At 48.0% G+C, this 14464-nt stretch overlaps 1 protein-coding gene across 1 annotated transcript in view; it reads right to left on the reverse strand.

The window, feature by feature from the left end:
- cacna1ab (calcium channel, voltage-dependent, P/Q type, alpha 1A subunit, b) overlaps positions 1-14464 on the reverse strand; it is a 75688-nt gene that overhangs the window by 38651 nt on the left and 22573 nt on the right. Inside the window, exons 15-27 of the mRNA XM_053418436.1 lie at positions 14067-14187; positions 13819-13886; positions 13440-13546; positions 11209-11362; positions 10305-10912; positions 9867-10174; positions 9267-9399; positions 9056-9185; positions 7543-7602; positions 7328-7434; positions 6499-6501; positions 1921-1932; positions 169-268 (exon numbers count right to left, since the gene is read on the reverse strand). Of these exons, the coding sequence (XP_053274411.1) occupies positions 169-268; positions 1921-1932; positions 6499-6501; positions 7328-7434; positions 7543-7602; positions 9056-9185; positions 9267-9399; positions 9867-10174; positions 10305-10912; positions 11209-11362; positions 13440-13546; positions 13819-13886; positions 14067-14187 (1911 nt within the window). The remainder of the gene's footprint in view (positions 1-168; positions 269-1920; positions 1933-6498; positions 6502-7327; positions 7435-7542; positions 7603-9055; positions 9186-9266; positions 9400-9866; positions 10175-10304; positions 10913-11208; positions 11363-13439; positions 13547-13818; positions 13887-14066; positions 14188-14464) is intronic.

The following is a 14464-nucleotide window of genomic DNA, read 5'->3' on the forward strand; positions in this document are numbered from 1 at the left end:
GGTCTGCCGGAGATGCGGTTTCGACCAAGCGGACCAATCACAGCTCCTGCGTTCTGCGTGGCCTCGATGCGTAGTTGTAGGTTTAGGGAGGTGCACGTCAGGGTATGGCGTGGGGGGGAATTCGGCTTTGGGGTGAAGAGACGCACCCTCTGATGTCCTGAGTCGTACCTTTAACTTGGGGAGACGCTTGATGGTCTTCAGAGGACGCAGCACCCTCAGCACTCGAAGGGACTTGATCGTACTGATGTCTTTGCCCTTGCTGCTCCCCCTACAGTTCAGCCAGGGAACAACAACAACAACAGCGTCAGGGGAAGATAGAGAGCGGAGCCGAGGAATGAGGAGATGGAACAATCCACTCTTTACCCAACCCTATGGTCAACTATCATATGGATAGAAAGGGGGTGAGGGGGGGGGGGGTGGAGGTATGTGCTGGACTTCATCTCAAACATGAACTCTACAGTCAAACAACACACGATGGGACATCTTGTGTCACACATTTCACTCGTGTGGACAATCAGCTCTCAGTCTCTTCTGCTGCAGGACAAAGACTCTGCGTCCCGTGTGCGTCGGACATGAAACCGGGTGAAGAGCGATCAGCTTCCTGACCGTCTGGTTTCATGGACATCGAGAAGCAGCAGCATCTGTTTCATCACTTATCGTAATCGTCACACAGGAGACACTCACTCATTCCATACCGACAGGCAACTCCCGGCAGAGTGCCCGGCCAAACCTCTTTCTTTCTTTTTCAGTGACACGCTGTTCAGTTCTTCGGAGGCAAATGGGAGTTTTGACAAGTGGACACATGAAGTTAATTCATCACATGGTTCGGATTATGTCACAATAATCCTGAGTCTGGATTCGGACACGTCTCACATAGCCTCCTTCTCCGTCTCCTCCCAAGCTTCTGGAAAATGTTACCGTGCTTTTCTTTGGCGACCCCGACTCGAAGGAGGCGTGGCCAGGAGAGCGAGGCTATGTGAGACTCTCGGAGCTTGTGATGTCACAAGACACACAAGCATCGGCAAAGTTCAAACGAGCCGTGAGAGCGACCGGAGGAAACGAGTGAATGTACAAATCACAACCGAGCCTCGTGCTCGTGATTTGTACATGAACCACTATCAGTGAGGAGGACTCGGGCTGTCAAGGGAGTAAATAGCCGAGTTGATCTTTACTGTAAGCGGATGGGCCATTTTCAAAATAAAGAACAAAACAAGAAACGAGGCAGGAGGCGTGTGGACGGCTGCCAAGAGGAGAGGTCGTCCATCAAGGCTCGCGCTTTAACTATGAACTCAGCTCCCGTGGCAGAAAACCTAAGACAATTCAATTCAAGGCTGATTGATTGAGTCTGAGCCTCTGCAGTTCTACATGTTTGTGTGTGTGTGTGTGTGTGTGTGTGTGTGTGTGTGTGTGTGTGTGTGTGTGTGTGAGAGACTCGATCAATAGGCCTTCCTCCTCTGAAGCTGAGTAGGACTGAGTTCTCTCTATCAGGGCAGCTTGAGAGTATTAGAGTAAAGCCCAGCGAGGCCATAGGTGTTTGGAATTAACGACATTCCTGCTACACACACATGCACGCACACACACCAGCTCAACGACAGCAGCATCTCTGAGTCTGGAGGTTAACGTGTGAGAGCGCCACGTGTCGTAGAACTGTCCCTTCGCCTGAAGAGATCCTCGAGTGGACGGTGATGTGGATTATAAGAACTACAGGGTTTTGAGTTTCAGACTCTCAGCCCCTGCAGGACTGAACGTGAGGATGGTTTCCTGTGTGGTATGAACGTCACGGCGCCAATGAGGACGAACGACCAGAAGAACAAAGAAAGAAAGAGAGAGAAGCCTGTTTGACCCGGTGATGAAGAGCAGGGGACAGAGCGGAGGAGGAGGAGGAGGAGGAAGAGGAGGAAGAGGAGGATGACACTTTACCGGGTGCTGGTCCTGTCGAGTTTCAACGAAGGTGGGGACAGCGAGAGTCAGTGACAGCGACAGGAAGAGAGACAGAGACAGGAGAAGAGGAGGACGAGGAGGACGAGGAGGACGAGGAGGAAGAGGAGGAAGGTAGGGAAGGAGACATAGACACACATTGATAGAGAGAGAGAGAAAGAGAGAGAGCGACAAACAGACACAGGACAAGAGAGAGGGGGTTTGGTAGAAACAGGGAAAAAAACATCCACATGAGAGACAGACAAAGAAGGAAGGACAGCAAGATGGACATAGCTGCTCAGTAACCCCCCCCCCCCCCCCCCCCCAAACACTAAACTCATCATCTTACTCCACCCCCCCCCCCCTTGACCCATCCCTTGGTTCCCTAACAGCCCTATGGGATGTTTACACACCCGTCTCCTGGCAGATCGAGTGAAGCCTCTGTGTTGTAATAAAACGCACATTTATTCCTTTACTGTGAATTCACCAAGTTCAAATCTGAACGACAATTTTCTTTCAAATCTCAAATAGAATCTGTCGTCCACTAGATTTATCAACTCGTCATCTGGGATTCTGATTGGATGAGAATATGACAGATCATCAGGGCAACGTCAGGAGAAAGATATGTGAGAAGTAACATCTTAATATTAACAGAAAACTTGATTCTCCGTGTTATTATAATAAGCCCTAAACTGAAACACAACCAGAAGTGGATTATAGTTTTATACATTTGGTGACTGTCATTTTATCTGATCGACAGAAATGTAACCACGATGATGAACTAGGAGAAAATGAATTTGAGATGTCAGGGTTGGATCTTTAACATGTATGTGTCTGATTTACAGATTCTAGACACATTTTTGAGAAATTAAGTAATAAAAGAATGTGGACATTGTGTGGAAACAAGTCTAAATGCAAACATCGTCTATTCTCCATTAAGAATGAAACACTTATCTCCATCTCTATTATCTCTATTCTCAGGGCGACTTCTGGAGATCTACAGACCAATAGGAGCAGCCGCTGGCTCAGAGTGTGGATGCAAACCTTCTCCTGGCTTCTTCTGCCGAGCCACCAGCTCTATGAAGCATTACCTTCACGGCCGGAGGAGGAAACTCGATTGCTGCATCCATCTACACCGATTCTTATCTTATCGCACCATAATGATCAATTAGAGCAGCGTGCAGCACAATCTGCCCTCATTAGATCTGCAATCATCTGGTGGGATTTCATCAAAGCTCTTTTGCATGCACATCTGCGCCGGGGGAGGAGAGCGGCACTGAATCTAAACAAGTGGCCGGTTCCAGGTTTTCTTGACATGTCACAGAGCACATAGGCGGAGCCTCAAGAAACCAGGACTTGTGTGTATTGTCCCATACACACACACCGCCAGCAGGACGACAGGCCATTCCCACAGAGGACTGCGACTGCATGCAGCTCCCAGTCACAACCACGGTTCATTCAGCGTTTACTACGGGGGGGTGATGGGAGCCAGAAGCGCGACTGTTGTGTTTAAAACCCAGAAGAGGCTGAAGCCATTGCACTCTGACCATGCTACAAAACCCTCTGCACAATGGTTTCCTCACGGACCTGCTTTTAAACAAAGTCATGCGTCAGAGAGAGATTTCATAGGTGTGACGATGTGAAGCCCCTTGAAGCAAAAAACGTTCTACATCTCAGCCCTGGAGCGGATGGTGGGAGTGAGGAGGTCGAGAGGAGGAGAGATGGTGGTCGAGGGAGGAAGGGTGGAGAGAAGGAGGCGAAGGGGCCTTGAAACAGGGAGGAGTAAAGAAGTGGGAAGCGAGGGGAGAACCTTGAAGATGTGGAGAAGAGGAAGGGGAGGTCAGCGGTAGAGGGGAGGAGGCACCCCCTTTGTCGGCGGGGGGGGGGGTCATGCTGAGGGGGGGTGCAGCGGTGGAGTGATTCTCAACTTCCTGTAATAAACTTATCAGCCACAAGGCACAATAGAATTTAATAACTTCTCGATAGGCCGCTTTTTTTCTATCTTCTGATAAAGTGACGTTTCACTTCACATTTTAAGAATCAGAAACTAGTTCTGATTCTTAAAATGTTCCAGCAAAGTGAAAGTTTGGTTTCTGTCATTATTGATCTTCCTGTGAACCTGTGACCTCTGAATATCATCAGATCTTCAGGCTTTTAGGGGCGTGTCCTCTTGATTGGATCACTCATGTAACTATCAGGTCTAAACAGGGTTTCAATGCCTTGTCCACACTACTGCGGATATTTTTGGGGGGGACGAATATTTCCTCCTCTCTGTTAAACCAAATATAAACAAGACAAACTCGGGCTGCTCTCCATCAACGATCCGTCAAATACCAAAGAAGAACTGAGGTCTGAGGAATATTGGGCGAGAAGGACGCATGTGAAGGTGGTTCAGTACTCCTGGAGGCCATCAGCTATCGTTTCTGATGAGGAATCAGCCTCTGGGGACAACGACCAATATTTTTTCGCTGTTCAAAGTCTGACGATGACACACACATCTTAAGTTTCTACACACAAAACACTAGAGATTTAGGAGCTGACAACCTTTTGGCAAAAGAACCGACAGTTGATGCATTTCAGTCATTGCACCTCTTTTGCTTTCCACACGGACTGTTCACCCGTGATTGGTCAATGTGGAAACAGAAATCAGGAGCTCGCTACAGATTCTGCAGATTCACATTGAGAATCCGTTTGGTGCAATGAGGCTGAGTTTAGCTGGAAACTAGTAATTAAACCGAGCGGTGCTAACTCAACGTAGAGAGACTCCAGCGGATCCTCTCCATTGTTGTTTTTCGGGGGCGTTCTCGTTAAAATCTGCACGTTGGAAATCTCAGTTTAAGCCGAACCTGAAACGCCTGCATGTGGCCGAGAGGCTCAAACCCAGAGGGCACAGTTGATCGAAAATATCCGCATCAGTGTGGACGGGGGGCGTGAGAGGCTCCGATGTGGATCCTGAATGTCTGAGCACATTCATTGTGTGTTTCTTATCGCTGAACATTGCAAACACAGCTCTGAGTGATGCTGTCTCCTGCATCACGGGTTGTGCTCAGCTTCATGCAGCCACAGACATGCAGTGATCATCCACTGAGCTGAGGAAGAGGCACTCAAGCGTCTCGGTTCTTTCTCCCTCACTCAGTCCTACTTTGGTGCATGTATCATAGTAATCATACATATTTAAATCCATATGTATTTACCTGTTGACTACCTTTATCACAAATCATTCCACCCGCCACACCCTCACCCAGCATGCCTCCCTCCCTCCCTCCCACGCTCATTCTGCTTTCCCCGGGGTCGTGCAGAGGAAGGAGAGTTAAATACCTTGAACTTGGCCAGAGTGGTGGATGAGAGTGTGTGTGTGTGTGTGTGTTTGTGTTTCTTGTGTGTGAGTAAAAAGAGAGGCATGGGTGGGGGTGCTCCTTCCTGTGGCGGACAGATAGCCTGGGCACTTAAAGGGTTAAAGGTGTCTGGGGCGCCCTCACCCCCACGGACCGACTGTCCGGGGACCTCGGGCCCGGAGGAGGGGGGAGGATGAGGAGGGCAGGAGGATGTTTTTTTTTGCACAGGGGGGTGTGGTTTTGCTTGAATGGCTGTTGGAGAGGGAGGGTTGGAGGTGGTGGAGTTTGGAGGGGTGGAGGGGGCTGACTACAGGGGGAGAAGGGAGTGAAGGTAACAGCAACCATGAGAGAAATGGCTGAAACTTTTCCCGACATACAGCAAGAACGTGCAGGAACGTCTAAATTGTCCCACAGGGGTTAAAGAATGTCTCAAAACCTCAAAAGCTGATCAGGGGCAGTTTCCTGGGACTCTTCCAGATTGGTCTACACACAGGTATTCATGGTCCCCAATGGATATTAACTGTGGTGAACCCCTTAATATATATTATATATGTATCACCAGCAGGTCAATTTGATTGATACTTTGGTTTAAATGATTCTCATCACCCTCAGCAGTGCTTTGTGATTTGGGCTACTTACAGAACTTGGGCCAAAGACGTCATGTGTCCATTAGTTTGTTTGTGTGATTGTCAAGAGACTTTATGCAAGATCTGCTCAATGGACTTCCATGAAACTCAGTGGAAGGACGGGACATGGACCCATCTGATCGCTTTGTTTAACTTTTCAATTTCCCAGTAAATAATTCATGACTCTGCCATATTTAGAGAGCTGATATCAATTAAGCTACTTTCAGACAAGCACTGAACTCTAAGATTATGGAGAGCAAAGTTGAACCAGATTTCAAAACTCTGTCACAATTATGGACCCAAGTTGACTGAAAGAAATGAGGGTGGCTCCTTCTTCCCTTGTTGTCTTATGCTATCTGCTGTATGTTAGGATCCAGATGGTAGTAGAGGGAAATCTGATGTGATGTAATAATGATGAGAGAGGAGGAGGAGGAGGAGGAGGAGGAGGAGGAGGAGGAGGAGGAGGAGGAGGAGGAGGAGTTATCTGAAAGGACGTGAAGGCATCAGCAGGGACCAGAGCTGTAAAGGACCTGGGAGTGGGGTGTGTGTTGATGAGCAAAGGTTTGGGGAATCAGAGTCGGGGGGCTTTAGATGCAAGAAAACAGGAAGGGATGACTCACGGCCTGGTTGGTGGGAATATCAGAGCGGCATGGATTGACACAAGGGAACAGGAGCAGGGAGGATCGGGAGGAGAAAATGTAGGAAAGGAGCAGGAGGTGCTTTTATTAGAACAGACAGTAAGTGGGAATCACGTCTGGGATGGTGGGTGAGATGGTTCGAGGTGTGTGGAGGGTGAAGATGGAGGGTGGAGGTGCAGGGGGGGGGGGGGGGGGGTGCAACGCTGCAACTACACTCTAAAAACTCAGTTCACGGGTCCTCGCTGAAGAAATGCTTTCCGGTCATTTAAACGGGTGTCGTTTTTTAAGAGGGAGTCAAAATGAGCCGAGGAGCCCTTCTCACTTTTAGGTGTGTAGCTCAGAGACGGGGGGGGGGAATGTAGGATTGGATTTGAAGGATCTCGGGTGGTTTTGTCCGGATGACGTGGGGATGAAACGTGAAGAAAGACCTGCTGATACAATGCCACGCGATCATGAGGAAGAGAAGGGATGGAGACGGAGGAAAGACATGACGGCAGGAAGGAGAGATGTGAAGAGAAGGTGTCAAACCCTGAAGATAATAAAAGTAAAGGAGGAAGAGAATGTGCGAGGCTGGAGCAGAGAGAGAGAGGAAGTAGAGGAAGTTTAAAAAAAAAAAAAGAAAAGATTAATGAAGTAGAGATGAAGTTAGAGGAGAAACATCAGCGTTGCCTGTTGTATCGGACACACGATGCTGGGTGACGAGGGTCTTTCTGTGGATGGAGAAATGTGTGTGTGTGTGTGTGAGTGTGTGGTGGAGATGATGAAGAGGAGGGTGGAGGGTCAGGGGGGAGGGGGGGGGGGGGGGACTTACGTGAAGGCGAAGGCCACCAGAGCACCACTAACCACTATAAAGTCCAGAATGTTCCACAAGTCGCGGAAGTAGGCGCCCTGGTGGAGAAACAGGCCGAGCACCACCATCTGGAAAACAGGGAGCAGGTTCAGTACAACTACACACACACACACACATCAGTGCACGGACACAGCACAAACACACACAGAAACACACACTGAGTGATACTTTGTTACCTTGATCAACATTTCGAACGTGAAGACGCCTGTGAAAACGTAGTCAAAATAACGCAGCACCTGCAGAGCAACACAACACAGGGAGATGGAATTATCACAGAGACACAAACAATAAGAGACACTAATCCTAATCCTAAACATCCCAATCCGCTTTGCTTTTTCTATTTTTAAAAATCCCATTTTATCGATTCATTTGTCACAACGAGCAATTTCCCCCTTTTCACTGTCATTTATCAACATTTATTCCAAAGTCAGAAAATAATCAATTCACTCTCATTCTCCCGATTTCCCTTTCTTCTCAGTATCGTCCACAGTTTCAACCTCAGAGCTACTTTCAGTCTAATAATCAACATTTTTCAAGTCATTAAATACATTTTAATACACAATGTTGTTTTTTGTTGTTGTTTGCAGGATTACGCAAAAGCTACTGGACGGATTTCCAGGAAATTTAGTGACGTGGGGATCAGAACCTGAAGAAGATCCCACTCTGGTGTTTAATTGAATTCTCCATGCGTTTAGTTTTTCTCTTCCCGCGACCAGGATTAAGCAAAAACTAGCGAACCCATTTTCTTGCAATTGCTAAAAGGATGTGATGGTTCATATATATATTTTTTTACTTCTCAATAAATACTGCAGAGATCCTCCTGTCTGAAGTGCTGCTACCTATGAACAGATGCACTTTGGTGCAGATTCAATGATCTGTACATAGTAGATCTCAATATGCAACATGGTGATCAAGTGGCCAATCAGCCGCTGCAGGGGTATGTACCCAGTGAGGGCCCTTCCAGTTTCCACAGCGACTTATAACTGAGGCACCACCCGTTAAGCTCCGGTACAGTCGGAGACGGTGAAGCACCAGCTGCTAAATCGGTTAAATCCGCGGTGCTCTCGGAGGAGATGAGTCCTCAAGAGGTTCTTGAATGTCAGAGGTTTGATGGCCGAGCGTCCTGACACAGTGTTTCTCAGCATGAGCGGGGACGACCTTTGCTTTGTTGCTGCTGCAGAGCCTGTTGTGTTGAGGCTTCACCGACTCTGGACCTCAACTCAGAGCCTGTTGTGTTGAGGCTTCACCGACTCTGGACCTCAACTCAGAGCCTGTTGTGTTGAGGCTTCACCGACTCTGGACCTCAACTCAGAGCCTGATCCACAACAGCTGTCAGACGGGATCCACCATGAAGTGTAAGAGGTCTGTGGTGCTATTCTCAAAACACTGTGAAAACCACGTTCTCTTACAAAACTGTAATGTTAGAAATATGTTCGACTGGTGGGGTTATGTCATAAAACATAATCCACAACCTCTGCCAGTGTTTGGTTTTCATCTTTTGGGTGGTTTATCCTTTTAAGTTTTTTTTTAGCTGCAATATTCAACAGCACTTTGGCTCCCGAACGATTTCCCCATGGAGACGATAACGTATATTTGATTTGAACCTTTGTCAACATTTCTATGAGCACACACACACACACACACACACACACACACACACACACACCCACACACACACTGATGTCTCACGTTGTTCCGTGGAGAGTCGGGCCGCACCGGGTCCTCTGCAGCGAGGGCGATGCTGCTCATAGCGATGACGGACAAGATGCTGAACTCAAAGTACTTCAGAGTCAGGATGTAGTGACAGCACTTCCGAAACCTGTGGAGCAAACAAAGACGCGTGCACGTGTTGATGCACAGGACTAGTTCTCATATTCACTACACACACGTCAGTACTCACGGGTTGGTGTTGGACATGATGAAGCAGGAGCTGAAGGGAGGCATGGGCTTGGGGCCGTCCCCGTCTTCTTCCTCGTCCTCCTCCTCCTTCTTCTCCTCGCTCTTCTTCTGGTCGGTGTTGGCGTTCTTGTTCACTGAGCGGAACAGAGAGAGAGGGCCAGGAGGAGGAGGGTTGGACAGAAAGACAGACAGAAGGAGGTCAGCTTCACCGGAGCAAAACAGTGAACACGTGAATCAAGCGGCTTCAGACGGAGTCGTTCCAGCTGCCTTTGAATATGGACTGAAACCTTTTCCTGAAGTGTTTACCTTCAAGCCCCCAAAGAAAAAACTCTGGAGGACGACTGAACCCAGGTGAGAATGCACCAGGAGAACATCCGGAAAACTCACAGACATTTGGAAAAGAATATAAATATCTCGGGCTATGTCTGGAAAACATCTGGACCCATTTGACCAAACCTTTTCTGGAGTTCATGTCTGAAAACGGCTTTAGTTTCACAAGTCCACGCCTCTGACTCCAGTAAGGCCGGTCGATGGAGACGCTTGTTTTTCGGTGTCAACAGATTAATGACGTTAAGACTTTTACGTTAAGATGGACGCTCACCTTGCAGGATGGCATTGGTGGAGGGGTAGGGGTACACAGGGGGCATGTCTATGGACGTGTAATCCGGTTTGGCCATGCTGGTCAGGATCAGGCTGTCCATGCTGTGGAGCAGGGTGTGGGTGTCGGCGTCGCAGCAGTTCAGCAGGTTGTTGACGCGGTCGGGGTGGTCGGGGTGGTCGGGGGGGAGGGCGTAAGGATGCTCGTGGGCGCTCGCCAGCTTGCTGTTGTTGCGGAAGTTGTCCAGGTCCTCGTTGTGCTGCTGGATGGGTCGAGTGGTGGAGAGACTGGGGCCGGAGCTGTGGTGCTCCCTGACAGAAGAAGGAGAACATCTTTGTTATTCATGCATTTCTGTGAATTGAACACTAGGGACACATCTATTGTTGTACCTGAAGGCAACAGACAAACACAATTTCAACTTGTCATCCTCTATTCACTCACTTTCTGGTGCGATGCCCTCGGCTCCTCTCCTGGTTGCCGTGGCGGTGCCGTCTTGTCTTACGTCCCTCACCGTCCTCAACTTTCTCCCCCTCCACCTCCGTCCCCCTGGATCTGTGTCTTCGGCCCTCCTCGCCCTCCCTGGCTGCCCGGCGGTGCTGCCTGGACCTCTTGTGCTCATGGTGCCCCTCCCCCGTCTCGCTGCGGTGGGGAGATGCACTGCGAGCCTCCCGGCCTTCCCTGTTCCTGTGCCGGTGGCCCCGGTGGCTCCGGTGGCCGTGCCGCTCCTCCCCCGGCTGCCCCGGCACACCGCCCTCCACGTTCCCCAGAGACGTGCAGCTGAAGCCGTGCTCCAGGCGGGTCTCTGCGGGCTGCCCGGCGTCCCCACTCTCTGGCCCAATAGCTTTCTGATGGCGATGGCGGTGGTGGTGGTGGTTGTGGGCGGCTCGGCGTTGGTGGTCGATGTCCTGGTGCTGGTACTCCTGCTCCAGAGGCAGCTCACCAGGCTGGGTCTTGTTGGTGTTGTTGTTGCGGTTGTCCTGTGGGTTGACCACCAGCGGCCGGTCTAAGTGGGTCTTCATGTCACCACGGGGTTTGCGTGGGTAGGACACCTGGGTGGGGGGCGGGGACGGGTGCTGCTATAGTTAGGATTAGAAAGGATTAGCTCATCCAAATATCATCAGATGCACTTTCTTATTCAGGGATAGCAGCCATGTGGAAACATTTCATTTGTTAGTCCTGGTTTTGATAAAAAAAGGGAAATCAAAAGTTCTTGAATATTGGGTTGAGGCTGATGAAGGTCCAGCACCACAGCATCCAGCTCCGAATTGTCGTTTAAGACCAGTGTGAAATGATACTCAAGATATATGTGTATATGTGTGTATACTTGTTTGGGGGGTTTCCTCACCTCCTCTCCCTCGCCTCCCACCTTCCACTCCTCCTGCTCCAGCTCGTTGTAGAGCGCCTCGCGACTCGTCATCAGATTCTGCCGGCGGATCTCACTCGTTCTCTGCTCCCACACAGACTTGCTCCCCTTGATGCAGTTCTTCTGCTGCTCCTTGCTGTTGGAGGGGGCCGGTGGGAGGGGAGATACAGAGGTGATGAGGAGGGCGAGAGAAACAGAAGAGGAAATAAGTAGAGCTTTAAGAACACTATCCATGCTGACACTGGACACACTCTTATCACCGATTCGTCTTAAATGAAGGAAACAGCGCTGCACCTCTGTATTTGTGTCTTGAGAAACTGACCAATGACCATCGAGCTCCCGTCTGAATCTGAATTACAGGATCTTATCCGCGATGTGTTTGTATTTTATGATAATGCTCTTTATTCTTGTCTTGCAAATGTGCCCCAGTGTCCATCTGTGGTACTACACCTATGACAAAGCCACAGACAACCTACTCAACCCATTACCTCCGCCAAGTAGGCTATGTATTTGTTTTTAGTTCGTTAGCGGGACTGGTAAAATAACCACTGGACGGATCAACACAACATTTGGTCGAAGGGAAAGAACCACTCAATTTAGGTGCGGATCCAAATGAAAACAAGCAGATCTAGGAATAATTTTTCATTTTATCTACAGATGTTTCCCAATACAGATGATGTTCATTTTGTGCATTATGGTCCATTTAGATTCAAATAGACGATAAACCATCGTGTGCATTGAAGCGTGGATACAGTGTGATTGACAGCTAGGTGTACAGCTCTCTGTTAGGCTCCACCCACTGCTCCTCCAAATATGGTTACGTTTGGTTTCATAAAACCAAGGAATAAATCGTCAGCTCACAAACCGATGGGTGATGTCACTTGTAAATAATGTATATTTTCAATTTGACATCATGTGACCTCATCCTGGTGGACCTCCATATTAATAATGATAAACCTGTGAGTGACTGAATCACTGTGAGAGTTTGTGCAGCAGTGAAACTAGCTGCTGCTCTTTCTTCGTTCTGTTCAAGTGAAACTTTTTAACCCTTGCTCGTGATTTGGATTCTCACCTGTAGAAGTTATACAGTAAATGATTGACAGGTCAGTGTGTGCATGACAAGCACTGCTGCAGCATTAAGCCAGCAGCTTCTAATCGAGCCGTCAGAGGCTCAGCTCGAGTCCGGTGACTTCTAAAGCAGCAGCAGGTTTCCTTTCTCTTCCTGAGCATCATTTTGATGTGTCCTATTGTCAGCGTTCCTGCTGCCAGGAGCGGGTTCTACAGAGCGGCCGCCTCTCTCGCTCTTCTTCACTTCACAAAGCCCCGAATCGGCTCCTTTCACTCCCAGAACAATCGCTAAGTCGTGTTTTGGAGGACGACAACGGGCCGAGTGCGGCGGCGTGTGCTCGTGTGTGCGTCACGTGCACACGAGCGCCTGCCACTCAGGACAGATCTGAGAGAGAGACAGTGTTTTGTGTGAGAGTGCAATTTGACAAAAAGAGTCAGAGGGACTTTTATTGTCTACAAGTGTGGGTGTGTGTACAGTTGAATTACCATCTTTGTAAGGACCACTTTTTAGAGCCTGGGAGCGAGGCCCCTCCCAAAGGGCTGAAGAGGGTTTATGTTTTATGCTTAGGTTACATTCAGACCGATGCATTTTCCTGTGAATGTGGGTAATGTGACGCAGTAATGTAACATTTAGCTGCAGATGTAATAACACCGAGCAGAGCATTCAACACAGTCACTGTAAAGTTGTTACTCCATCGGCAACTAATGTCAACCTGCACCTTTGAACGTGTACAGTTTTAGTTCTGTATTATATTGCAATGATGCTGATCTGCCTCTTCTTGTCAAATATGAAAAATTATACTTGAAACTTGAAATTTGCTCTTTACACAAAGCAACAATGGGCGTCATCGTTTTCAGAGAAACTTCGATTTGCACGTTCCAGTGAAACCGCAGTTTTAGAAATTCTGCAAATCGGAATGCTATTGTAAAAACATCTGGGACTTTAGTGACTTAAAAAACTGTTTGCATGAGGATGAGCTAAAGGAATTATTCAAGTTATCCGTATTAGTGTGGACAGGGTCTCAGTTAATTTATATTTTATTATTTAGATGGATGTTTCCCCTGAGTTTGTGCATATTGGCCATATATGTGTGTGTGTGTGTTTGGGTGTGTGTGTGTGTGTGTGTGTGTGTGTGTGGACTCACGCAGCAATAGACAGGTTGGTGGCTGACAGTGGGCTGACTTCCGCTACCTCTTTGGCCTTCTGCATTGCTGTCTTCTGATTGGCTGCCTCCTCTTGTTCTTCCTCATCCTATTGGAGGAGAAGAGAACCGTCTCATTCAAGTTCAATTTACCGGCACATGATGAATTTATTAGAAAATAACCCAAAACGGTGAATCCAGGTGAAGTCACGTCTGTTTTACAGCAAATTTTATTATCACGTTATAAATGTAACGTTACTTCCTTTGTGTTTTTAGCAGTAATCTGTCTCGAATTACTAGATCTCCTTCTCTAGGTCAAAGTATTTTAGTATTCCACTTATTAATCTAAAAATGGTTTTATATTAAATATTATATCCGGTACCTTTGTGAGCTCCTGTGCGTTGGCCAGATTGTCAACAGCGATGGCCAAGAACACATTGAGCAGCGTGTCTGTGGTGGAGGAGGTAAAGGAGAAATGACAGAGTGGACTCTGCTGGAGAAACATGGGGAGATGAAATAAATGGAGAGACACAGATGGGACAGGAGAAATCTCACCAATACTACAAATATTGTAAAAAAAAATAGGAAAATATTGAGTGTGTGTGTATGTGCGTGTGGTAGGAAGGATACAGTTGCCAAAGAGCGTGAGGACGATGAAGAAGATGGAGAACACCATCCCTTTGTCGTTCACTCCTCCCTGGGACTCGATGCCATCGTACATCACCATGTTCCAGTCCTCTCCTGTCAGGATCTAAAGAGAGAGGAAGAGGAAACATCAGGGATAAAGATAAGGGTCATTTTAAAACTTAGAGTTATGGGGATTTTACTTTATGCCTGTTATTCAAAGTTTCTTTTTGTGTGCTGATGCTACGCAGATACTTCAGAATTATGTATGAGTTCCACAGACATTTGTGGGATTGTTAGGTAGATGATCGAATTAACATCTGAGGTTTAGGATTAAATCAATAAGGACTAAACCATGAGAATATATGTTTTCTGTTTGTAAAGAACGTCTGGAAACGTTTTCT

The sequence above is a fragment of the Pleuronectes platessa genome, chromosome 3, assembly GCF_947347685.1.
Source record: "Pleuronectes platessa chromosome 3, fPlePla1.1, whole genome shotgun sequence".
Taxonomy (NCBI): Eukaryota; Metazoa; Chordata; class Actinopteri; order Pleuronectiformes; family Pleuronectidae; genus Pleuronectes; species Pleuronectes platessa.